This window comes from Terrapene carolina, unplaced genomic scaffold (assembly GCF_002925995.2).
Source record: "Terrapene carolina triunguis isolate 2854851 unplaced genomic scaffold, T_m_triunguis-2.0 Scaffold194, whole genome shotgun sequence".
NCBI lineage: Eukaryota > Metazoa > Chordata > Testudines > Emydidae > Terrapene > Terrapene triunguis.
The window spans coordinates 12,982,243-13,004,917 of NW_020664545.1; the positions used below are offsets into that span (position 1 = coordinate 12,982,243).

Below are 22,675 nucleotides of genomic sequence, written 5' to 3' on the forward strand. Positions count from 1 at the left end.
TTCCGGCCCAACAAGGGTCCTCTCTCACCCGCGGCGCATTTCCAGGCGCCCACCCAGCGCCTGACTGGAAAAGGCTTTTCTCCAGCGGTCCCTGCCGCCCGCTCCCATGCCCAGCCCACCCCCTCCCCGAGCCTTAGCTATGCAGAGCGGCTAGGCCGAGGCAGCGGCAGCTCTGAGCCCTGCTGCTGAGCTCGCCCTACAGGCACAAACTCAGACAGCTATAGGAGACGGGGGCCTCGTAGGGATGAAAGCCCCGAGCGGAAGCATCTAGTGCGTCACGGCGATGGGGGCGGGGCCAGCTCTTAAAGAGGCAGAAGCCAAGACCACTCGGAGGGGAACCAGTCCCCCAGCTGGGCCGGAGCCTGCGGTAGCCGAAGGGGTCTCCAGACCCAACCCGCGGCGCTGGACGGGCACCGCTGCCACCATCCCCTGCCCAGGGCGGACACGGGCCGGGGCCCCAGCCTCGCCTTCCCCCGTGGTCCCAGCAGCGCTGTCCCCTCTAGGGAGCAGATCCGGGGGGGACAGGGCAGGAGAACAAGCCCTGGTCTACACCCCAAACTGACCTCAGTAGAACTCTGTCATTTGGCTGTGTGGAAAATCCCCCGGCGTGATGCAGTGATACGGGCCTTACCCCTGGTGTAGACAGCGCTCCGTCACGGGGAGGGCATCTCCCACTGGACATAGCTACCCACCCACCCCCCGGGAGCTGGCGTACCTCTGCCCATGGAAGAAGCTCTCCTGCCAGCATAGGTGAAATCTTCACTAAGCACTACAGAGGTGCAGCTGCACCAGTAGACAAGCCCTGAGAAGGGGCCTGGGGAGGGGACAAAGCGTAGGGTATTTTTACTTAGTTGCCATGGTTGATCCTTGTTTTTAAACACCCCTGCCATGCAGAAGTCTTGAGGTTAAACTATCCACATGCTATTTGCCACGCCTAAAGTTGGTTCCCCCTTCTCAGGCCAGAGAGTAAGGCAGCTTCTTGCTGCAACAAAGCTTGTAAACAGGTCACCACACCTGCCCTCCCCCTTCCAAGAGGCTCCCCCTCTTCCAACACAAACTTCTTGTCATTACTTACAAAGCTTCCACAATTTAGCCTCACCCCATCTGACCTGTCATAAGAACATCAGAACGGCCATACTGGGGGGTCAGACCAAAGGTCCATCTATCCCAGTATCCTGTCTTCCGACAGTGGCCAATGCCAGGTGCCCAGAGGGAATAAACAGAACAGGGAATCACCAAGTGATCCATCCTGTCGCCCATTCCCAGCTTCCAGCGAACAGAGGCTAGGGACACCATCGCTGCCCATCCAGTCATGATTTTATAGACCTCTATCATATCCCCCTTAGTCATCTCTTTTCCAAGCTGAAAAGTCCCAGTCTTATTAATGTCTCCTCACACCAAAGCTGTTCCATGCCCCTAATAATTTTTATTGCCCTTTTCTGAACCTTTTCCAATTCCAATATATCTTTTTTGAGATGGAGCGACCACATCTGCACGCAGTATTCAAGGTGTGGGCGAACCATGAATTTATATAGAGGCAATATGATATTTTCTGTCTTATTTTCTATCCCTTTCTTAATGATTCCCAAAATTCTGTTCACTTTTTTGACTGCCGCTGCACACTGAGTGGATGTTTTCAGAGAACTCTCCACAATGTCTCCAAGATCTCTTTCTTGAGTTGTAACAGCTAATTTAGACCCCATCATTTTATATGTATAGTTGAGATTATGTTTTCCAATGTGCACTACTTTGCATTTATCAACATTAAATTTCATCTGCCATTTTGTTGCCCAGTCACCCAGTTTTGAGAGATCCTTTTGTAGCTCTTCGCAGTCTGCCTGGGACTTAACTATCTTGAGTAGTTTTGTATCATCTGCCAATTTTGCCACCTCACTGTTTACCGCTTTTTCCAGATCGTTTATGAATATGTTAAATAGGACTGGGCCCAGTACAGATCCCTGGGGGACACCACTATTTACCTCTCTCCATTCTGAAAACTGACCATTTATTCCTACCCTTTGTTTCCTATCTTTTAACCAGTTACCAATCCATGCGAGAACCTTCCCTCTTATCCCATGACTGCTTACTTTGCTTAAGAGCCTTTGGTGAGGGACCTTGTCAAAGGCTTTCTGAAAATCTAAATACACTATATCCACTGGATGCCCCTTGTCCACATGCTTGTTGACCTCCTCAAAGAATTCTAGTAGATTGGTGAGGCATGATTTCCCTTTACAAAAACCATGTTGACTATTCCCCAATAAATTATGTTCATCTGTGTGTCTGACAATTTTGTTCTTTACTAAGTTTCAACCAGTTTGCCTGATACTGAAGTCAGGTTTACCGGCCTGTATTGCCAGGGTTTCCTCTGGAGCACTTTTTAAAAAATTGGCGTCACATTAGCTATCCTCCAGTCGTTTGGTACAGAAGCTGATTTAAATGACAGGTTACAGATGACAGTTAGTAGTCCTGCAATTTCACATTTGAGTTCCTTCAGCACTCTTGAGTGAATACCATCTGGTCCTGGTGGCTTATTACTGTTTAGTTTATCAATTCGTTCTAAAACCTCCTCTAATGACACCTCAATCTGAGACAGTTTCTCAGATTTGTCACCTAAAAAGAATGGCTCAGGTTTGGGAATTTCCCTCACATCAACCGTGAAGACCGATGCAAAGAATTCATTTAGTTTCTCCGCACTGGCCTTATTGGCCTTGAGTGCTCCTTTAGCATTTCGATCGTCCAGTGGCCCCACTGGTTGTTTTGCAGGCTTCCTGCTTCTGATGTACTTACAAAAATTTTTGCTATTACTTTTTGAGTCTTTGGCTAGCTGTTCTTCAAATTCTTTTTTGGCCTTCCTAATTACATTTTTACACGTCATTTGCCAGAGTTTATGCTCCTTTCTATTTTCCTCACTAGGATTTAACTTCCACTTTTTAAAGGATGCCTATTTGCCTCTCACTGCTTCTTTTACCTTGTTGTTTAGCCACGGTGGCACTTTTTTGGTTCTCTTACTATGGTTTTTAATGCGGGGCATATATTTAAGTTGAGCCTCTATTATGGTGTTGTCACGGAGTGTGCGGGGCACAAGGCCCTGCACCCCCGGCTTCCTGCGATTCACCATGACTCTCAGCCAGCCAGTAAAGCAGGAGGTTTATTTAGACAACAGGAACACAGTCCAAGACAGGTCTTGCAGGCACAGACAACAGAACCCCCTCAGTTAGGTCCATCTTGGGGTCCCAGGGGCACCACAGCCCCATTTGGGGGTCAGAGTCCCATCTGGGCTCCCCTCCATTACACCAGCCAGCTCCTGAACTTCTCACCCCCTCCAGCCTCTCTCACCCAGCCTCCCCCGACTCCTCCCCCCGCCTTTGTCCAGTTTCCCAGGCAGAGGTGTCACCTGGCCTCCAACCCCCTTCCTGGGTTCTCACGTTACATGCTCAGGTATCTTCCCTCAAGGCCAGTCTCCCATCCCCCAATGCAGACCGTCCCAGCCAAACTTCCCACTCAGCATTCATAGACCACATTAAGAACAGTCCCAGTTCGTCACAGGTGTCATCTTAGTGTAAGGTTAACGCCAACTTTTCCAATGTTGCTCCCTCCAATCTCTTCCATGCTTTCTCTCATGCTGCCCCTTACACGTGAGAAAAGCTCCCAGTCAGCATGCAGAAAGCCTCCAACTCGTCCTTCAAGTCCCTCTTCGGTAATGTACTTGGGAATGAGAACGGCTAAGCAGGGGAGAGATCACTGCTACTGCCCGACTAGCAATTCTGCACATCCCCTTTTACCCCATCCCACCCAAGCCTGCTTCTTTGTCTCATCCATTTGTTATTCGTGATCGTTTAACGGGTCAGCGCTTTGGAACAGGGACATTCCTTTGTTTGTACATCACCCAGTACAATGGCTGGTGGCCTCCAGATACTGCTACAATGTTCAATAGTGAACTCCGGGAAGTGGTTTCTCCTTCTCCATTTCCAGAGCCCTGAGTGCAAAACACAGAGCCCATGGCATGGCTGCACAGTGACCACTTCCTGCATGGATCCTGATGCATAAATTAACTTCTCACTCTTGAAAAGACGTGTTGATTTAATAGAAGGGAAGAGGCTTTTCACCAAGTCACTCTAGCATTAACTTGATTTCTTGCACACTCTAAAGAAGTCATAACTCACCATCTAGTTCAGGGGTGGGCAAACTTTTTGGCCTGAGGGAATAGAAATTGTGTAGTGGGCCATGAATGCTCAGAAAATTGGGGTTGGGTATGGGAGGGGGTGCGGGCTCCAGGGTGGGGCCAGAAATGAGGAGTTCAGGGTGCGGGAGGGGGCTCTAGCCAGGGGCATGGGGCATGGGCTCCATCTGGGGGTGCAGGCTCCTGGGCTGGAACTCAGGGGTTCAGAGAGTGGGAGGAGAATCAGGGTTGGGGTGCTGGGGTGTGGGAAGGGGCACAGGCTCTGGCTGGGGGTGCAGGAGGGTTCTCAGGGCTGAGATCAAGGGGTTTGGAGGGCAGGAGGGGGATCGGGGCTGGGGCAGGGGGTTGGGGTGTGGGGAGAGGCTCAGAGGTGCAGGCTCTGGGCAGTGCTTACCTCAAGCGGCTCCCGGAAGCAGCGGCATGTCCCTTCTCTGGCTCCTATGTGGAGGTGGGGCCAGGGAGCGCTGTGTGCTGCCCCATCCGCAGACACCACCCGTGCAGCTCCCATTGGCTGAAGTTTCCCGCCAATGGGAGCTGCAGGGGCGGCACTTGGGGTGGGGGCAGCATGCAGCACCGAGTCCCCTGGCTGCCCCTATGTGTAGGAGCCAGAGGTGGGTTATGCCGCTGCTGCTGGGAGACGCATGGAGTGGCCCCCGACCCTGCTCCCTGGCTGGAGCAGGGCCATGCCGCTGCTTCCAGGAGCCAGCTGGAGCGGCCCCCGACTCTGCACCCCGGCTGGCATGCTGGAGTGGGGCAAGCCCCAGACCCCGCTCCCCAGCGGGAGCTCGAGGGCCAGCTTAAAATAGCTGGCGGGCCAGCTCCGGCACACGGGCCGTAGTTTGCCCACCCCTATCTAGTTCTTAGTTGGCCAGGATGCCAGGGTTAACACTTCTATTTTAGGAAACAAGCATCAGGGGACTTAAAAAACAACTACAGGGGATTGGGATCTCAGTTATGCATTTCATATGTAAAGTGAGGTCCTTCTGTAGGAGTGTTCCATGCCATCCCTCCAACACTCTCTTCCCCCATGTGTATCACAAACAGATTAATCATTTCTTGCAGCACAGCTGAATTGCTCCTCGGACCTCTCCCACGAAAGACCTAGGTTAGATTAATTCTTCTTAGCTTGCAAGATAACACAGGATCACAGCAGAAAGCGATATGCGAACAGACAAATCACCTCTTAAGTGAAGAGGGACTAATGGTATGTCTACACTGCAAAGTTGTCGGCAAAACTTTTGTCTTTCACGAGTACTTCAAAAAGCGCCCCGCGAAAGACAAACGTTTTGCCGATGCAAGTGGCTGTGTGAATGCGGCTTTGTCAGCGCTCTCCTGCTGACAAAGCGAACGCTGCTCGCGGGGCTGGGAGTATTTTGTCGGCAAAAGTGCCGACAAAGAGCGTTTATACATGCTGACTTTTAGCAACAAGGCTGTCTCGACACAGCCTTGTCACTAAAAGCTGTGTGGTGTAGACAAGCCCTAAGTGTGACGCTCTGTACCTCAGGGGAACACCCAGCACCCCCATTCTCATCCTTGTAAAATGATTGTGTAGTATCCAGTGCAAGGTTTGTCATGTCAGGTGTCTTTGGAAGGCTCATGATGCACTGAGTATGGTTGTTATAGTAATTGTTACAGTAACATTATAGGTTACAATTTCATGTATATAGTTATGAGGCTGAAAATGTATCCTCATGGCTTAAAGCAAACCCAGACAAAAACTCTCTAGAAGCAGAGGGGCAGTTCACACCTCATCAGGGCGTGGATGGGACAAGCCCAGCCCAGCCTCACAGGAACAAAGGACAATGGCCTAGGCAGCAACAAAAGAAGCTGTTAGACCCTCGAGGGAGTCACCCCCCTTCCTTTGGTCAGTTTGGAACTGTGATGAGGTAATGCTCACCTGACTCTGAAAGGGAGGGGGCAAAACCAAGAACATGATAGAAGGGAGAGACGTTTGCCATGCTCTCTCTCTCTTCCATCTATGGACACCACCACACCAAGCGACTGAAGCACTGATCAAAGGGGAGAGCCTGGCTGAAGAGTAACCAGCCAGCCTGTGGTGAGAAGCATTTAAGTTTGTACGGACACTGAAAGTGATAAGATCAGGTTAGAATGCGCTTTGCTTTTATTTCATTTGACCAAATCTGACTTATGCTTTGACTTTTATTAACTATAAAGATAGATTTTAAGTGATTATATCTGTTGGTTTGTTCTGCCTGAAGCAGTGTGTTTGGTTTGAAGTGTGTCAGAGACTCCCCTTGGGATAACAAGCCTGGTACATATCAATTTCTTTGTTAAACTGATGAACTCATAAGAGCTTGCAGCATCCAGCGGGTACAACTGGACACTGCAAGACGGAGGTTCCTAGGGTTGAGTCTGGGACTGGAGATATTGGCTAGTGTCATTCGGTTGCACAATCTAAGAAGCAGTTTATATGCCAGAGGCTGTGTGTGAACAGCCCAGGAGTGGGGGTTCTCACAGCAGAGCAGGGTAAGTCTGGCTCCCAGAGTCAAGGATTGGAGTGGCCTACCAGATCACCAGTCCCGATAACACCAGAAGGGAATGTCACACTAAGATTTTGGTGCCCAACACCCTTGTAAACAAACCCTGATCAAACACAATCAGGTTTGTATGTAGCAAATCAGGATGGCTACCCAGCATCCAGTACAAGATGTCCTATAGGTCAGGGTTTTTCAACCTGTGGGTCATGACCCTAAGTTGTTTCAAAGGGTCACATAAGCAGCTCTGGTCCTGTCGGTCTGGGCGGGTTTGCCTCCCTGCTCCAGGCATTGCACCCTTCAGCATCACAGTGCCATCAGGTTTGGTCCCACTGCCCCTCCATCGTGACAGGTGGCTGGTTGGGCCAAATTTGAGTGAGTGGCACCACCAGCCCATGCTCCAGGTTGCAATGCCACTCGCAAATTTGGTCCAGCTGGCCCCCCATCAGGTGTGGGGCCAATCCTGAATGATGCTGCAACCCCAGAGGTACAACACCTAAAGCAGGGAGCTGAGTCCAGCCTGCCCCACAGGACAGGAGTGACCGCTGCACAGCTCTGCAAACCTCCCCCAGAGCATTCGTTAGCCCTGAGGGTAGGGCCCAACCCCACTCCCAGGGCCTATTTACTGGGCTGCAACAGGCCATCCCCTGCCAGGGTAGGACACAACCCCCTTCCTCTGGCCTATTTACAGGGCCGTGACAGGCCATCAACATACACAAATAGGTTCTGAGGCCAGAAAGGTTGAAAACCTCAACTACAGGTTACCAATGAAGAGACTGAGGCAATTGCATGATTACCCTATTTATTAGAGAGATCCTTTCCAAAAGAAAGGAAGGGGGAGGAGGGGACGCAGAATGAGGAGGCTGTTGCATACAAGTGTTATTAGTTCATGTCAGCAGTGGTTGTACATTTTATACAGAAATTCCACAGCTCTGGGTTCAAAGGTACAGCTCTCCCCTCGACAAAAAAAAGCTTAGAGATTGTCAAAGTATTGTCGGACTCAAAAGTTCTAATAGAACCCGCTTCAATAGTTAAGGACATACAACGTTTCATAAATTACGAAGTAAAACATGAGAGAAGATTGACCTCAATGCAATTTAACAACAAAAAAAGGGTTTGCCTCGGTCAGAGTTTAATGCGAGTTAACTCACTGCAAGTTGAGTTGAGTTGAGTTAGCCGACACGTCTGTGAAGGCGACTGTGGGTACGTCACAGGTGGGTCAGGACACAAACGTGTGGACTGGCCACGTATTTACAAACGTATTAGCCAACTTGAGTTAATGGCCAATCAACTCGAGCTACAAACCCAAGTCTCAACAAAACCAGCAGTCTCTCTCTATGGGAGTCAGGAATGAGCACAGGCTATGACTGTAGGAAACGTCACCAACAGGTGAGAGAGAGGACTCTGCTATTAACAAGAGTATTGCCTTTTGAGCTAAGTTCATGATTCCAAGAGAACATTGCATCTAAATTGTCTCACAAAATGCCTTAGTTTTAATACAGTACAATAGTTCAAACAGTATCCACTTTCTGAGCAATAGCAGCCATCAGAGAGACAAGACAAACTAGGGTGCAATCTCACGCTGAAAGTATTTACAAAATTCTTTACACTAAAAAGGGAAACAATTTAGGAACCATTCCCATGGGGTTTCGGGTAAGGCAATTAATTCACTAGACATTATAAATAGTTTGCTTGCCTCTGTGTTTACATCAAAGACGACATTATGCTTTATCGCACAGCTGAAGAACAATTAGCATCAATTTACATTTCTCTGAGAAAAGACTTCCAAAAAAGCGTTCAGGACTTAAACTGAAACAAAAAAAAAGAGAAACATGACAATATCCATGGATTCTCATAATTTTTTTTTCCAGAGAAGCACTCCCCACTCCCTCCCACAAACCCCCCCTACTTACATACATTCTTTACATGGAGCATACATACAAAATGACCTAATATGAACATCAGCTATATTATACTTGGTCTAATGTAGACTTCAAACAAATCAGACATGATCCAGTAAGTCTGAGCTCTCTCATTTGCCTTTCCATTTAAAAACGTGGGCAATGATGCTGGGTGGGAGTGTGAAGAAAAGATACCACGGCTGGCTTTAGCTGCTCAGGGAAGGCTCTTTGCTAGAAGGAAAGGCTGGAACGTGTTTCAAGAGTCAACTGGCTGATGATGACAGGGACAAGCACAGAGCTTGTGCCATCTCTAATGCTGCCATCAAGGATCACAGTCATGCCAGCTTCAGTGCTGAGATTAAATCTTTTTGCGGTTTCACGAAGTGCGATTTCGACACACTCACCCAGATGATACTGGCGGGGGTGTGACAGCAGGATACCTGCAGTGACTGACTGCTAGCAGCAGTAAAGGATACAGCTATGGATCCCAGACGCCTAGCAGAGCCTGGGGCTTTTGGGGGTTCCAGGGGTCTCTCTGGAGCACCAGTCTCTGCAGTTTGTTCATTTTCAGTGACCGAGCGCACGTTGGGAGTCTGTTCCGGAGAAGCTGTTACTCCTGTTCCTTCTGGAGAGTTCCCAAATGAACACAGAACACACTGGAGCGGAGCGGAGTTTGTTTTGGTGGTGCACCTGCTGAATCATTCAAACTGAGGCTTCTCCCGCCCGGGAGCTGCTCGAGAAAGGCTCAGACTTGGGATGGAACACCCAGCAAGTAACAGCCCGGAGGCCACCTTGGCAGTCAACATTTCGCATTTCTTAACTGAAGTGGGGTCTTAATTATACCCGTCTGCATTCCGCATCCTGTAGTCTGGCACGAGACACTCCCCTCGGAATCCCCTACACTAGCCTTAGCAGACGCAAGGACCACACACTTTGAGCAGGTGAGTAGCAGGCTGCAGGGATGATGGTGGGACAGTAATGACATGAAGCTACTTGGAAGCCTAGGGTCTCACTGGATTGTTCCACTAACATTGCAGTGGAAAAAGAACAAGATGCCTCCTTTCAAAGATACAAGTAGACTAGAGCTTGAAACAGGTGATAGCTCATAAGCCAACTGTCCGCTATAGTGAAGCTAACAATGAAAATCCTGGTAGATACAATAAATGTAAGAGTGCAACTTTCATACCACCCCAAGAATGAATGCGCCATAGGACAGCTGTAGCTGTAGCTCATGCTGGAATGAACAAGCAGACTGACTGCTGTTTAAACAGCAGTGCCACAAGTACTAAGGTGCCACAAGTACTCCTGTTCTTTTTGCTGTTTAAACAGACACCCCTGTCTCCGAGAGAGGCCCCTGAGAAATTCTACAAACACTTCCCTCCCCCCAATGCAAAGCCTCACCATAGATCTAGGGCAGAATCAACCAGCCGAATCTAGTGATGCAACCCCTCTCCTCCCCGTCCCCAAAGGAAGTGGCTGTGTCATCCCTAGAGAACGGACAGTAGCAGACCGCTATCCCCAGTCCAGCTCTGGAAGTGGGGAGCTCTCTCATACCACCTACTGTATGATTAAGCCTTGCAAAAACTACTATGCTGAAGTCCAGGAGGCAGGAAATAAGACTCCAATTGATGGTAGAGGAGCTTGTTTTGAGCCCAAGGGTATGTCTACACTGCAATTAAACTCCCATGGCTGGCCTGTGCCAGCTGACTTGGGCTTGTGAGGCTAATTGCAGTGTAGACGTTCAGGCGGAGGCTGAGGCCCAGGCTCTAGGACCCTGGGAGGTGGGATGGTCCCAGAGCTTGGACTGCAGCCCAAGCAGGAACATCTATACTGCAGTGAAACAGCTCCTTAGCCCGAGCCAGCTGGCACGGGCCAACCGCAGGTGTCTAAATGCAATGTAGACATACCCGACGGGTCCCTTCCTCCATCCAGGTGCCTCTCCCATAATGGAAATGGGAGTTTAAGCCTCCGGCAGGGCAACTTGTAATGGACAAGACAACACAGCACAATGCTTTGGGGGGGGAATGGGACTGCAGGTGAACAACATGGTTTATTTCTGACCAACTCCCCCTGCAGTGCGGCTCCGGGGAAGGGTTTTTTGGTAATGCCCAGAGTAGCTGTATCTTTAGAAGACGTTCAGAGTCAATAATAGACCCTAAAATACTTGCTTGCTGCAAAGGGTTGCAAACAAGAGATTTACACAGATGACGCTGCCCTAGAACGTCACAGAGTGGAAAACACTCTGGCAGCAAGGAATACTTTTGGAATGGCGGAAGCAAGATCAGTTTTCCAACCTCACAGAACAGGGCTCTCGGCTTCAGCCTCTAATGTGGGAGCAGACCAAGGAAATGCCACAGCTGCAGACTGCATCACCAAAGATGCTTTGTCTTTGCCGCAGAGATACTGACTGGAGTAGGTGTATTGGATAAACAGATCAGAGAGCTTCCAAATGGTTGAAAGTAATAAAATCCTGCTCTTTATTCTTGGGCAATCAGAAGTGCCAAACTTCAGCATCTTCTTCTAAAGGCATAAGGCTAAGGATTTGATTACCAGGAAGGAAGCAGCTTCCTTTCAGAGCCCTGCAATGCTGGTCAGAGATGGGCCTAGCCCATCTTCATCGCTCCTCCCAAAGCCTAGTTTACTCGATGTTGAAATCAAGGGCTTGGTTGTCACAGGGCTGAGCAGCTGCAGCTCCCACTGGCTTCCTTTGCGCTTGGAGCTGCTCAGTGCTTCTGAAAAGTCACGCTGTACGTTTAGCTGTGTTCTGAAATCTTCTGCCTTTAGCACTCAGCAGTAGCAGAGTCTATGCATTGTTCACCTGCCTAGCTCCGTCGCCCAGCCTCCTCTTTGGAGAGGAGACTGCCGGGTGGGCCTGGGCTGAGCACTACATACCACCAAATGCCCAAATGATGGTAGCTATACCTGTGCGTAAGGACAGAAGGGGCTATGTAGGATTCTGAGAAAGCTTTTGGGAACCTGCCAGAGTTCTGTAGCAGATTCGCCACCTGACTCATGGATGTAATGGCAGCATCTTTGTTTTCACAGCTGTTAAGGAGAGAAGAGGGGTTCTTTTAAACCCACATGAGTTCCAAAGAAAGGATATTCTAGACCAATAAAGGAGAAGCTCAAACAGCGTAATGGTTCCTATGAAGCCCAGCACACATTGGGAGTGCAAGTCTTCAGCCTCTGCAGGGCAGGGATTGAAAATTCAGGCTCCGAGTATTTAAAGAGAAAGTCATTGGCGGAAGATCCTCAGAGCAGTGGCAGCTCCTGGGGAAAAAGCTTCGACACTCCCACCGACCCAACCTGCCTCCCCAATATGTCCCGAGTGCTGCCAGGACAGACCGTGGTACCAGTTCCTCAGTGCTTGGCCTGTAGACTGGGGCTGTCCTCTCACTGCTACTGCACAGGGAAGCTTGAGAACAGAGGTTTGAAGAATGTAACAGCATTAAAAAGTGATCTTTACCCCTCACTTTACACTAGAGTCCGAGGAGGACAGAGACACACCCAAGCCCTCTCTGCACGCAAGACTTTCTAATTCATGGGAAAGGAGATGCGATCGCTACAGAAGTCAGGACCTACAGCTGCAGTATCCTACACTCACAAGGAGGAACTTGAAGTCAACACCGGGTCACTGCTTTGTGCCATTTCATGGTTAAGTGAAGCCAAATCTTGTCTGGTCTAAAGACTGCAGCCTGCAAAGACACCTCTCGAGCCCAGAGCAGCGCTATCCACCTCAGAGACTCAGGGGCCACATCACACAGCTGGTCTCCCCGGGCTGTGCGTCAATAGCATGTGTGTCACGTGCCCAATACAGACTCTTCCAGCTGGGCTTCTCTGACTTCCTTCAATATGGGGGAAGGGTGGGGTGTCGGTTTCAGCTATGAAGGAGGGATGCACGTGAACCTCTGATACCCTCACTCGCTTAAGCATCAGATAGAGTCATGAACATGCTGCTGCTAAGTGACTTCAATAGCCTGCAATGCCCAGCTGCAGGTCACACAATTCTCCTCCTTCCATGCCCCATGGCCGAGGCAGCAGTCTTCCAGAATATCAGTCTGCCAGCAAATCAGAGCAGATCTCCAGCCCACCACTGAGCAGCACAGTTCATGGTGAAGGCAGAGCCCCACCCTCTCCAACGCCCAGATGAGAGCCAGGCCAAGAAGCCATGTCATTACAGCCAGGGGTGTTTTTGCTTCTCCCATATAGATCAGCAAGTTAATTGTAGAGGTCACTAGCAATTTCTAAATTCAGCTCAAGTGGCATGCTTTAATACAGGAACGATTCTCGTTACGTCACTGGCCTCGAATACATTGCATTTACATAGCACCTTTCATCTGAGGGTTCAAGTGCTTTGACAAAGGTGGGTATTACCCGCAGTCACACATGTGGAAACTGAGGCACAGAGTGGCTAAGTGACTTGCCCAAGGTCACACGGAGTCTGGACTCCTGTTGTCTGGGGGTTAGACCACATTGCCTCCTCATCAGTGAAGCTAGGACTGGTCCTGCCCTCCTCAGACTCCCACCCCCCCACCCCCCAGTGAAGATTTGTTCTCTATCTCCTGTGAGGTTTCACACTCTTGATGAAGCACATACATAGAATAGGACAACCAAAGAAAGTGCAGTAAACTAAATGTTTAAAAAAAAGCACATTTGTGCAGTGTCTGTGCAACGATAAAAGAAATAAATACATAATTAAAAATGAAAAAGGTTCACAGTATCCCACACGGGTAGGTAGCTGCAGTGGTGCCTGTTTGGGAACAGTCACTACCCAGGCCTCTTTACAGCCTGCTTTATGCAGGCGCTCTGGGTGGGAGGTTCTTTGCTGTCCGTGTCTCGGATAGGTATAAATACACGTTTAGAGAGCGTTTCGCTCCAGCCTGGAACGCGGTGCCCAGATCCAGCAGTGCAGCAAGCGCTTCCCCATCCCATCAGAACGACTGTGTCAACGAAAGGGAACACATCAACCTGCAGAGGGAAACGCTGCTCTCTGGGTCTTCAGTGTCTGCATAGAGATTACTGGAAGAGGCAAGGAGGAGGGGTTAGCAGGCCATGCTGATTTCAGTGAGCGTCACACTTTGCTAAGTCCTCTATACATGCTCACTCTGTGCCCTCAGGTAACAGGACAATTTAGATCTGAGGTCTGATTGTACTAGAAACGATTCAACAGAACAACCAGGAGTGTCGTCAAGGTGAACCTTGTTCCTGGCTACACAGCAGCTCTTGCCTGCTGCCGAAGAGCCGATCTAAGATGCAGCAGGACTACCCCAGCCATGCAAGTGCCACCCGCTGCAGAAGCCAAGCCAAGGCCCAGAGCTCCGAACCTCATGCTGGCACCGCAGCCCACATTCAGAGCTCGCCCCTCTGGGCGCCCATCAAAGCTTTCTTGAACACTTACTGTATCGCTCTCCTCATCGGAGACAGAGTGGACTTGAGTGCTATAGTGGAGGGGGGAGTAAACCCAACTCCTCTCGTCTGTAGGCTGCCAGAGTGGCCAGAGACAGCAGAGACAGTGCAAGAAGAGCAGCAGCAGAGCAGGGAGTGAGGGAGAGAAGAGGAGAAAATAGAGAGAGCAGGAAAATACAGTAAGAACAGCTGTACACCCGGAGGAAGAGAACTGATCTTACGAGACTTCAGCAAAGGAGCCTTCCTCATCCTCAATACGTACCTGAGCCCCTAACAACGGCTGGGAGAGCCACTAGCAGCGCTGCTAAAATGGACATCTCTGTTCAGCTGCAGGGCAGAGGGCAACACTTTCCTCTTCCATGGCACCTTCCATGTGAGCATCTCAAAGAGCTTTCAAGGCATTAATTAAGCCTCAAAGCTCCTGCAAGGCCAGCCCCAATGACAGATGGGGAACCGAGGCACAAAAAGCTAAGTGACTTGCCTAAGTCCCACAGCAGGTCAGTGGCAGAGCTGGAATTAGACCCCAGATCTCTGGACTCCCAGTGCTGCATTTTACCCACAAGACCATTCCTTTCCCCACACCTTCAGCTGCAGTCGTATCTGCATATGCTGGATGTTACTGTCACTTTCAAGTTAAGGGAGCTTTTATGCCAAAACCGGCAATATCTGTATCCCCCTCGTGCTGATGTGCCAAGCAAGGCGGTGGAAGTGCAGGGTTAGATCATGTTGGACCATGAAGAGGAGCTGGTTAGTCATCAATTGGAAACAGCAGGGAAATGGAGAACAGGGACTGGGGATGACAAAGGAGGCAACACAGAACTGGATTGTTTTGGGGAAGGATCCAGGGACTTAGCTACCCCAGAACCGCATTAATGCAACAGAAATGTGCTTCCGCTTCCAGATGAGCAGGGAGAGACTTGCACTCGAATGCAAGGCAAGGCACAGTTCAAGGGGGAGACACTTTCATCGCCAGTCAGTCTGGTTTCCCGCAGTGGTGTTTGAAGGCATGAGGTAAAGGAAGCAGGGTTGGCACTGAGTCTACGACGTACAGCTACAACCAGCCAGTCGAGCTTTGGAGCACTGGGGGCGGGGGTGGGGGAGGTCTGCTACCCTGAACTCCACGGATAATGGCAGGTTCCGCCAACACGGAGCTGCTGGGAGGGGGCACCAGAATCCAGAGCTGAAGCTTGAAGTGCTGTGCTAGAGCCCCTGGAGCCCCTTCCCACTGCACAGAGCCCACCCTGCTCCTGATCCTTCATTCCCCATTACTGCTCTGGCGGAGTGAGCCCTGAACTCCACCACCCACCTTCCACGCCTTTCATGAGCACCAGAAGCAGGTGTCTAGTGACAGCTGCTACAGAAGTGGGTCTGTGCTGTGTGGTGACAGAGAGAAGAAGCATTCAGAGTCTGGGCTCGAGTTAACCCCCTCAGTGCTGGGACTTCTTACTACAGTAAATGGGGGCAAAACGGGTGTGAGGGAGAAGAGATTAACGATTCTCTCTCAACTCTCTCTGGCTCCCCACATCTCACCAGGGCCAGTTTGCACATTGCTCGTCACCTACATCCGGTCTGCTTAGTGCCCCCAGCCTCCCCCACGGCAGAGGAGGGGCTGGGAATACCACCACCCATTAAACAGTCCCTTGGACAGACGCTTTGGAAGGGGAACAATTATCCCAAGTTTATAAATGGGGAAAAGGTGAAGTGATTCTGCCAAGGTCACAGCCCGCTGAAGGCAGGGAAGGCACTTCACCCTAGGCTGGAGTCCCCAGCAGTTTCCCTCTTAAAGCCTCTAAGCTGTAGAAACTGGTCAGTGCATTAGACACCTGGAAATCAGCCAGGGTCCTAAGGGCTGTGTTTGTAGCTGGATTTTATCCTCAGCTTCATACCGTCCGAGTGATGTCTTCCTGGAATCCAGCTTTGGCGTTCCAGCCTACGTGGCTACCAGGAGGACTCGGCCCAGCATGACACGTAAATATGGGGCCATGTTAAGTTAATGGCAGATGTTGCCAAACATGCTGGCACAAAGGGTAATGATAAAGCACTTGGCTAAATTCAGTCAATTTCATAACTGGCCTAGAAAAAGGGGGGCAGGAAGGAGGGAGACTCTCACAATCAGCTCCACGAGCAGGGGTTCATGGGATATCTTTGGAAGGAGGTTGTAGAGGGTAACTCCTCACTAATCAGGGGCTTGCTGCCCATGCAGGCTGTATCTACACCTCACAAAACAGAACTAGGCCCTGGGGCATCCAGGAGAGAGGGAACCACTCGGCCTTTGCTTGACCCCAGTGTTTCAAAGCTGCAGGCTGGCTCCCTTGCGTGCTAGCGTGTTCACTTACAGTCCCAGAGGAAAACGAGGCGGCTCGGAGTCTGCGCTGGCGGGGAGAGTAAATCCAGTACCTCCCATCTGTGAACTGGATGGCACCAGGGCAAGTGAGGTGAGAAAGGAAACAGAGGAGAAAGGATGAAGTGAAAGCAACCAAGGGGCTGGGCATCTCCAGGTCTGACAGGGGAGCCATGCGGGGAACAGCCGAGCCCCATGCCCAGCCACGCTGCTCTGCGCCTCTAGTCCCCTGCAGCGAGTAGGGAGACCAAGTGCATCCCCACCCCCCCGCTGTTGCTGCTTTAAGCACTGGAAAGCAGATCTCCCCCAAAGGGGAGTTCATGCTCCCTTGCAACTCAGTGACTTCTCCTCTGGTCCAAGCATCCCTTCAGATTACCCCCAGAATGCAGCTAGCTATTGGAGAGGGCAGCCAGTCCTAACCTGCATCATGCTCGGCTGCTCGCTTGAGCTGCCGCTTAAGCCGTTTTCCTAGGTGAGAGCCAGCGGGGACTAAAACTCGGTGCATTTCCCTTCACCTCAGTAGCTCGGAGAGACACAGCACAGCACGCTACACACGGCAACGCAAAGCCAGAGGGCTCAGAGAGGTATGAAATGCTGATGATGGGTTACAAGATTTGTGCACACGGCTAGGCACAGCACACCAACCCATCCGTCCCAACAGGCTTGTCTATGGCCAGGTGGTGGGGGGATAGAGGGGGGGTTGAACCTCACTAGAAGGCACTTCCCAATGAGAAGGGCAGTTACCAGAAGGCAGCTCACACTCAGCTGCCATCCACAGGCAAATAAAGAGCAGCAAATGTTAGGGAAAGCTGTTTGCATTTTGAATCACATGCAGAGAAAACCAAAACAGACAAGCTTTTAAAACTGAGCCAATTCCTCCTGCAGCTCCCTGGAGCTGTCCAAATTACTCAGCAATGAATGAGCAATTCTGCAGTGGAGTCACATGAGCACAAGGAAAGCCACAATGTGATGCACGAATGCTCTAGGATATGCGGTGTTTGAGGTACCCACTTTAGGGTGATCTCAGTTTCTATGGAAGTGCCAAATTGCAGGACACAGCTCCTCGCTGCTGTAACTCCACTGAAGCCAAAACTAGCATCAATGCAAGGCTGAAGGTGTCAGCAGGCAGTGTGCCTCCACCTCTCCTTGTTGGCCTTTGGTAGTTCAGAGAGGAGATACACGTTGCTAGAAGTCTCCTCTCTCTCAAGTCTCCAGCAGGTGCTCAGACATTGCGAGAGCTGATGGAGGGATACAGCTCAGAGATACTCCGCACTCTGCTGCCAACCCGGCAACCACCTCACTTACTCCCTGCCTCAGTACTAGATTTCCACTGCACCATCTAACGCATCTGCCTGCAGGGAAAGGAAAAACCAGAGTTCATCACAGACCTCTGAGGTCAGCCAGCACAGTAACTTCCTGTCCTGTCTCCAGGAGGCTGCGAGGAAAGAATAGGATCTGAAGCCTCCTCTTTTCAGGGAGAGAAACAATGAATTCTGCTCTGTGGGGAGGAAAGAGAACTCACAGGGTAACTGTACGCTCAATGCGATAGATTCCCAGATACGGAGAGCTGGCTTGTTTAAGCCCATCAGAGACTTGTGCATGTAGGTAGCAAAGTCGCTCATGTGGTGGACAGGCATGTCTACAATGTACATTGAAATAGCAAGGCATAGCTATCTCCTGTGCTTGAGCACATGCTATATTTGAGTTAGCAAAGGGTGAAACTGAAGTTACTGTGATTTAAAACCTTTCCATCTAACCAAGGAGTGCACAGGCGACTGACAGCCACGTGTTTCAGATCCACAGGACATGCATTACCCAGGTTAGACTGTTTTCCTTCATCTGCTGCTTTGGTACCTCACACTTTACGGGTGTAAAATGGATTAAGCAGATAGAATATCTTACAAAGTATATGTCTGCGACTGGCACATCATCTTCATCTGAAGCCTGGCTGGCTGGTTCCGAGGCCTGGCTGGCTGTTTCCACTTCGATTGTAGCTGTGGCTGTTGCAATGGCACAGGCTGAAGAGGCTGCCTCCCTGGGTAAGAAGCAAAGAACATGAGGCCAGCTTCCTTTATCAAAAAAGGATGGAGCTAATCTGATTTACTACAGGGGAGCTGAAGGGGTCAGGAGACTGCAAATCTGGACACCAGCACTACTCCCCAGCGCTAAGGCGCAGATCAATGTGGGGTTAGAAGCAGAATCACTCAGCACCCTGGGTGAGGCACCTACGCTTTTGGAAGTTTGGTACCCAGAGCAAATCAGTCCTCATGCATCTCAAAGCTGAGATGGAGACATCAGCCCCTTCCAGGCCCAAGAGTGCCATAGGCTGGCCAGCACCTGGAGGAGCTGCGCTGAAGCAGGAATTAGCATTTCTTCATGGCCAATGCCAACAGCGACTCCTGTATTTTCCACATTGACACTTGCCCTTTGTCGTCTTCCTCAGGAGCGATGATCTCAACGTCACATTTGCTTTCCAGCTCTACGGTTATCTGCTGGAGTTCCTCTTCAACCCGAACCTCCTCGTGAGACCTGCAAAGCCAAAGGTACACAAGCCTATCTGCTCTGTTTAACATGGTCTCTTCCACCCCAGTTCTCAGGTTCTCCAATACCAGAGCACCGCCAGTCTGCTTTAGGCAGAAAAGCAATAGCCTCACGTACTGCAGCAGTCCTAGACTGGATGTGGCAAATGGCAGCTTTTTGCACCAGACGTGGCCAGCACGCCACCCACGGGCAGTTGCACAGTACACGTGTAACACAGCTACATTAGCTCTTGCAGTCAGAATCTCCTAGTGTCTGGTCCTTGGGACAACCGTTTTTGACAGCCTAACTTCTCAGCCCAGAGGGTCAATCCCTTCCAAGTTCTGTGGCCGGGGAGGAGAGAACGGGGGCAGCAGGATTAGCTGGAGCAGGCCAGCTGACATCAGGAGACCCTGCTTTATCTCAGGATGGCTAGCAGCAGGAAGCTGCCTGCTGTAGGTGAGGAAAGCAGAGGAAGGTGGGATGGAGGGAGGAGCTGCACAGCTGACTCACGCTGCATTATCAACACTCCAGGTGTGCTGAAGCTCCTTGCCCACTTCTGTGTTTCCTGCCACGCAAAGATGTGCACAGGTACTAAAGGTGAATGACGTAGTCCAGACTAAATTATACACCTGTAACCCTAGGGAGAGCTGTGTGTCTGTGGATTGTCTGCTGTTTCATATGTTATGGTACCGTTGCCCCTTTTCAATCCAAGTGGCTAGTCACAGTGTGGGGTGATGGGGACATTCCAGTTGGGAACAGCAATTGGTGATAGAAAACTGCAGCAAAGAAACACCCTGACTTTCTTTACAGAGAATATATAAAGTCCTGTGTCTCTGAACACAGAAGGAATCAAATACCAGGAAACAGTTTCTTTTGCACACAGCACCAAGAACACTCTTTTCAGCCTGCACCTCTGGCCCGAATCCCTCTCCCCAAGTTTCTTCCAGGGTCAGACATGGTACTTTCAGCTGCTCCTTCCTGCTGTCTGTGTTTCTCTGGTCCCCAGTGTTCTGCTTTCCCCTGCCCCACAAAACATCAGCAACAAACCTCCTGGGGGGTTCACACACTCTTTTTGTCCTAGGTGGGGGCTTATCCTTACAGATCTGTTAATTGAAGGATGCATTCACACCTATCAATCTCAATAAGGTTTTAACTCAACCCATAATGAGGTTTCACCCAGCTCATAATAATAATATTAAAGTGACTGCCTATTTTAGAGAAGCTTAGGCCTGGTCTACACATAGCTACACCAGTCAGGGGTGTGGAGGAAAAAAAAAAAACAACTAAACCAAACAAACGTCGCCTCCCCACACACAGCCATGAGCACTGAAGCTATGCCAACCTCGTTCCGGTGTAAACACAGCTAGGTCAATGGAAGATATAGCTACCATCACTTGGGGAGGAGGTGGTCCTACCATGATGGAAAAGCCCCTTCTGCTGTTGTAGGCTGCATCTACACTACGGATTTATGCTGGCATAGCTATGCTGCTATGGTCCCTGCAGAATAGACATGGCCTTGGAGTAGATTATTCGTTCGATGGTCTTCGTGGGAGGGGTCAATGTTGGCCAAGTGAAGGACACAATCAGCTGGGGAAGAAAGTTATTTACACAGTCCTGGATTTGTAAGAGATACCTGAAGATATCGCCACTCCCCCCGTTTGCTCACTTGACAGTGCTTGTGCAAAGCACAGTGCCTGGAGAAGTGCTAGTCAGGGAGTGGACACTGCATAGCCAGCAGGGGGAGCTCTCCTATAGATCTATGGGACTCAGCTTGGGAGCGAATTCTCCAGATACAGCACACAGAGAACCTCAACAAACTGGGTACGGTCCCTGTCGTTTTCTGAGCATGTATTAATAAATTTGTACTTGCAGCACTTTTAGAGGATCTCAAAGGGCTCTCCACACAAACATTAAGCCTCAGCCCCTGTATGAATAATGTATATGGGCATAAGTCCCACTGAGGCACAGAGGGAAGGGCCCACATTTTCAAAAGAGTTTCCCATCAAGTTGCCAGTTTTCAGGTGCCAAGTCATTCGACATCTCAAGTATGATTTTCAGAAGGGTCGAGTACCCGACAGCTCCCCCTTACTTCAGCTGTGGGTGTGGGTCCACAGCCCTGGGCCACTAGCAAGACCAAGACAAGATTGCAAGTGGGACTGGACATTTATATAGATAACAAAAACATCCAGAGCTGTTCGAATGAATGATAAACTTGGGGAGGGACTGATAAAACCGTGTGCTCTGGACCAAGCCAATCTGGTTGCTGTCAACTGTCAGCGAAAGAACACTGGCTTGGATGGACCTGGGGTCTAATCCAGGCTGGCACTTCCTATGGAGCGTTGGGCACCCAAAACCTGAAGGCCCCAGGATCAGAGGCAGTATTTGGAAATGTTGGCCTCTGACTTGCTCAAGGGATCACAGCAAGTTTGGGGCAGAGCTGGCAACAGAACTCAGGAGTCCTGACTCTGATTCTTCTGCTCCAGCATGCAGACACTGCTGCCAGTGTTATTGGTGTGAGAATATTCCAGAATAATTTAGGATATTAGTGTCCAAAGAAAGATCTTAGAATAAAGGTATCCTCTGAGGAACAGGGGAATTCTGCCCACTTTGCCAGCAGCTCCCCGCCACACCCCACTGGAAGAGCAGAGGGCTGAACTCCCAGAAATGCTGAGAGTGAGCACCGCTCCCAGTGTACATCGGTGGGAGCTGGGGGCGCTCAGTATCTCTTGAAAACCAGACAGCAACTAGCACCACTGTACGGAGACAACAGATTGCACGCAAGAGGGATATGCCTGCCTTTCAGTGACTAGGGCACCAGACCAGGATCAATCATAGAATATCATGGTTGGAAGGGACCTCAGGAGGTCATCTAGTCCAACCCCCTGCTCAAAGCAGGACCAATCCCCAACTAAATCATCCCAGCCAGGGCTTTGTCAAGCCTGACCTTAAAAACCTCCAATGAAGGAGATTCCACCACCTCCCTAGGTAACCCATTCCAGTGCTTCACCACCCTCCTAGTGAAAAAGTTTTTCCTCATATCCTACCTAAACCTCCCCCACTGCAATTTGAGACCATTACTTCTTGTTCGGTCATCTGCCACCACTGAGAACAGTCTAGATCCATCCTCTTTGGAACCCCCTTTCAGGTAGTTGAAAGCAGCTATTAAATCCCCCCTCACTCTTCTCCTCTGCAGACTAAATAATCCCAGTTCCCTCAGCCTCTCCTCATAAGTCATGTGCTCCAGCCCCCTAATCATTTTTGTTGCCCTCCACTGGACTCTTTCCAATTTTTCCACATCCTTCTTGTAGTGTGGGGCCCAAAACTGGACACAGTACTCCAGATGAGGCCTCACCAATGACGAATAGAGGGGAATGATCACATCCCTCGATCTGCTGGCAATGCCCCTACTTATACAGCCCCAAATGCCGTTAGCCTTCTTGGCAACAAGGGCACACTGTTGACTAATACCCAGCTTCCCATCCACTGAAACCCCTAGGTCCTTTTTTGCAGAACTGCTGCCTAGCCACTCAGTCCCTAGTCTTTGCAGTTCACGGGATTCTTCCGTCCTAAGTGCAGGACTCTGCACTTGTCCTTGTTGAACCTCATCAGATTTCTTTTGGCCCAATCCTCCAATTTGTCTAGGTCCCTCTGTATCCTATCCCTACCTTCCAGCGTATCTACCACTCCTCCCAGTTTAGTGTCATCTGCAAACTTGCTGAGGGTGCAATCCATGCCATCCTCCAAATCATTAATGAAGATATTGAACAAAACCGGCCCCAGGACCGACCTTTGGGGCACTCTGCTTGATACCGGCTGCCAACTAGACATGGCG

At 50.2% G+C, this 22,675-nt stretch overlaps 1 protein-coding gene across 4 annotated transcripts in view; it reads right to left on the minus strand.

Moving 5' to 3' along the window:
• Positions 1–10,438: 10,438 nt before the first annotated feature.
• PIP5K1C (phosphatidylinositol-4-phosphate 5-kinase type 1 gamma) overlaps positions 10,439–22,675 on the minus strand; it is a 53,526-nt gene continuing 41,289 nt past the window's right edge. Inside the window, exons 12-15 of one of the 4 annotated variants that reach the window (XM_024203222.1) lie at positions 18,748–18,852; positions 18,226–18,358; positions 13,975–14,058; positions 10,439–13,595 (exon numbers count right to left, since the gene is read on the minus strand). In XM_024203222.1, the coding sequence (XP_024058990.1) occupies positions 13,593–13,595; positions 13,975–14,058; positions 18,226–18,358; positions 18,748–18,852 (325 nt within the window). In that variant the 3' untranslated portion in view covers positions 10,439–13,592. The other 3 variants (XM_024203224.1, XM_024203225.1, XM_024203223.1) reach the window with 3 other exon arrangements.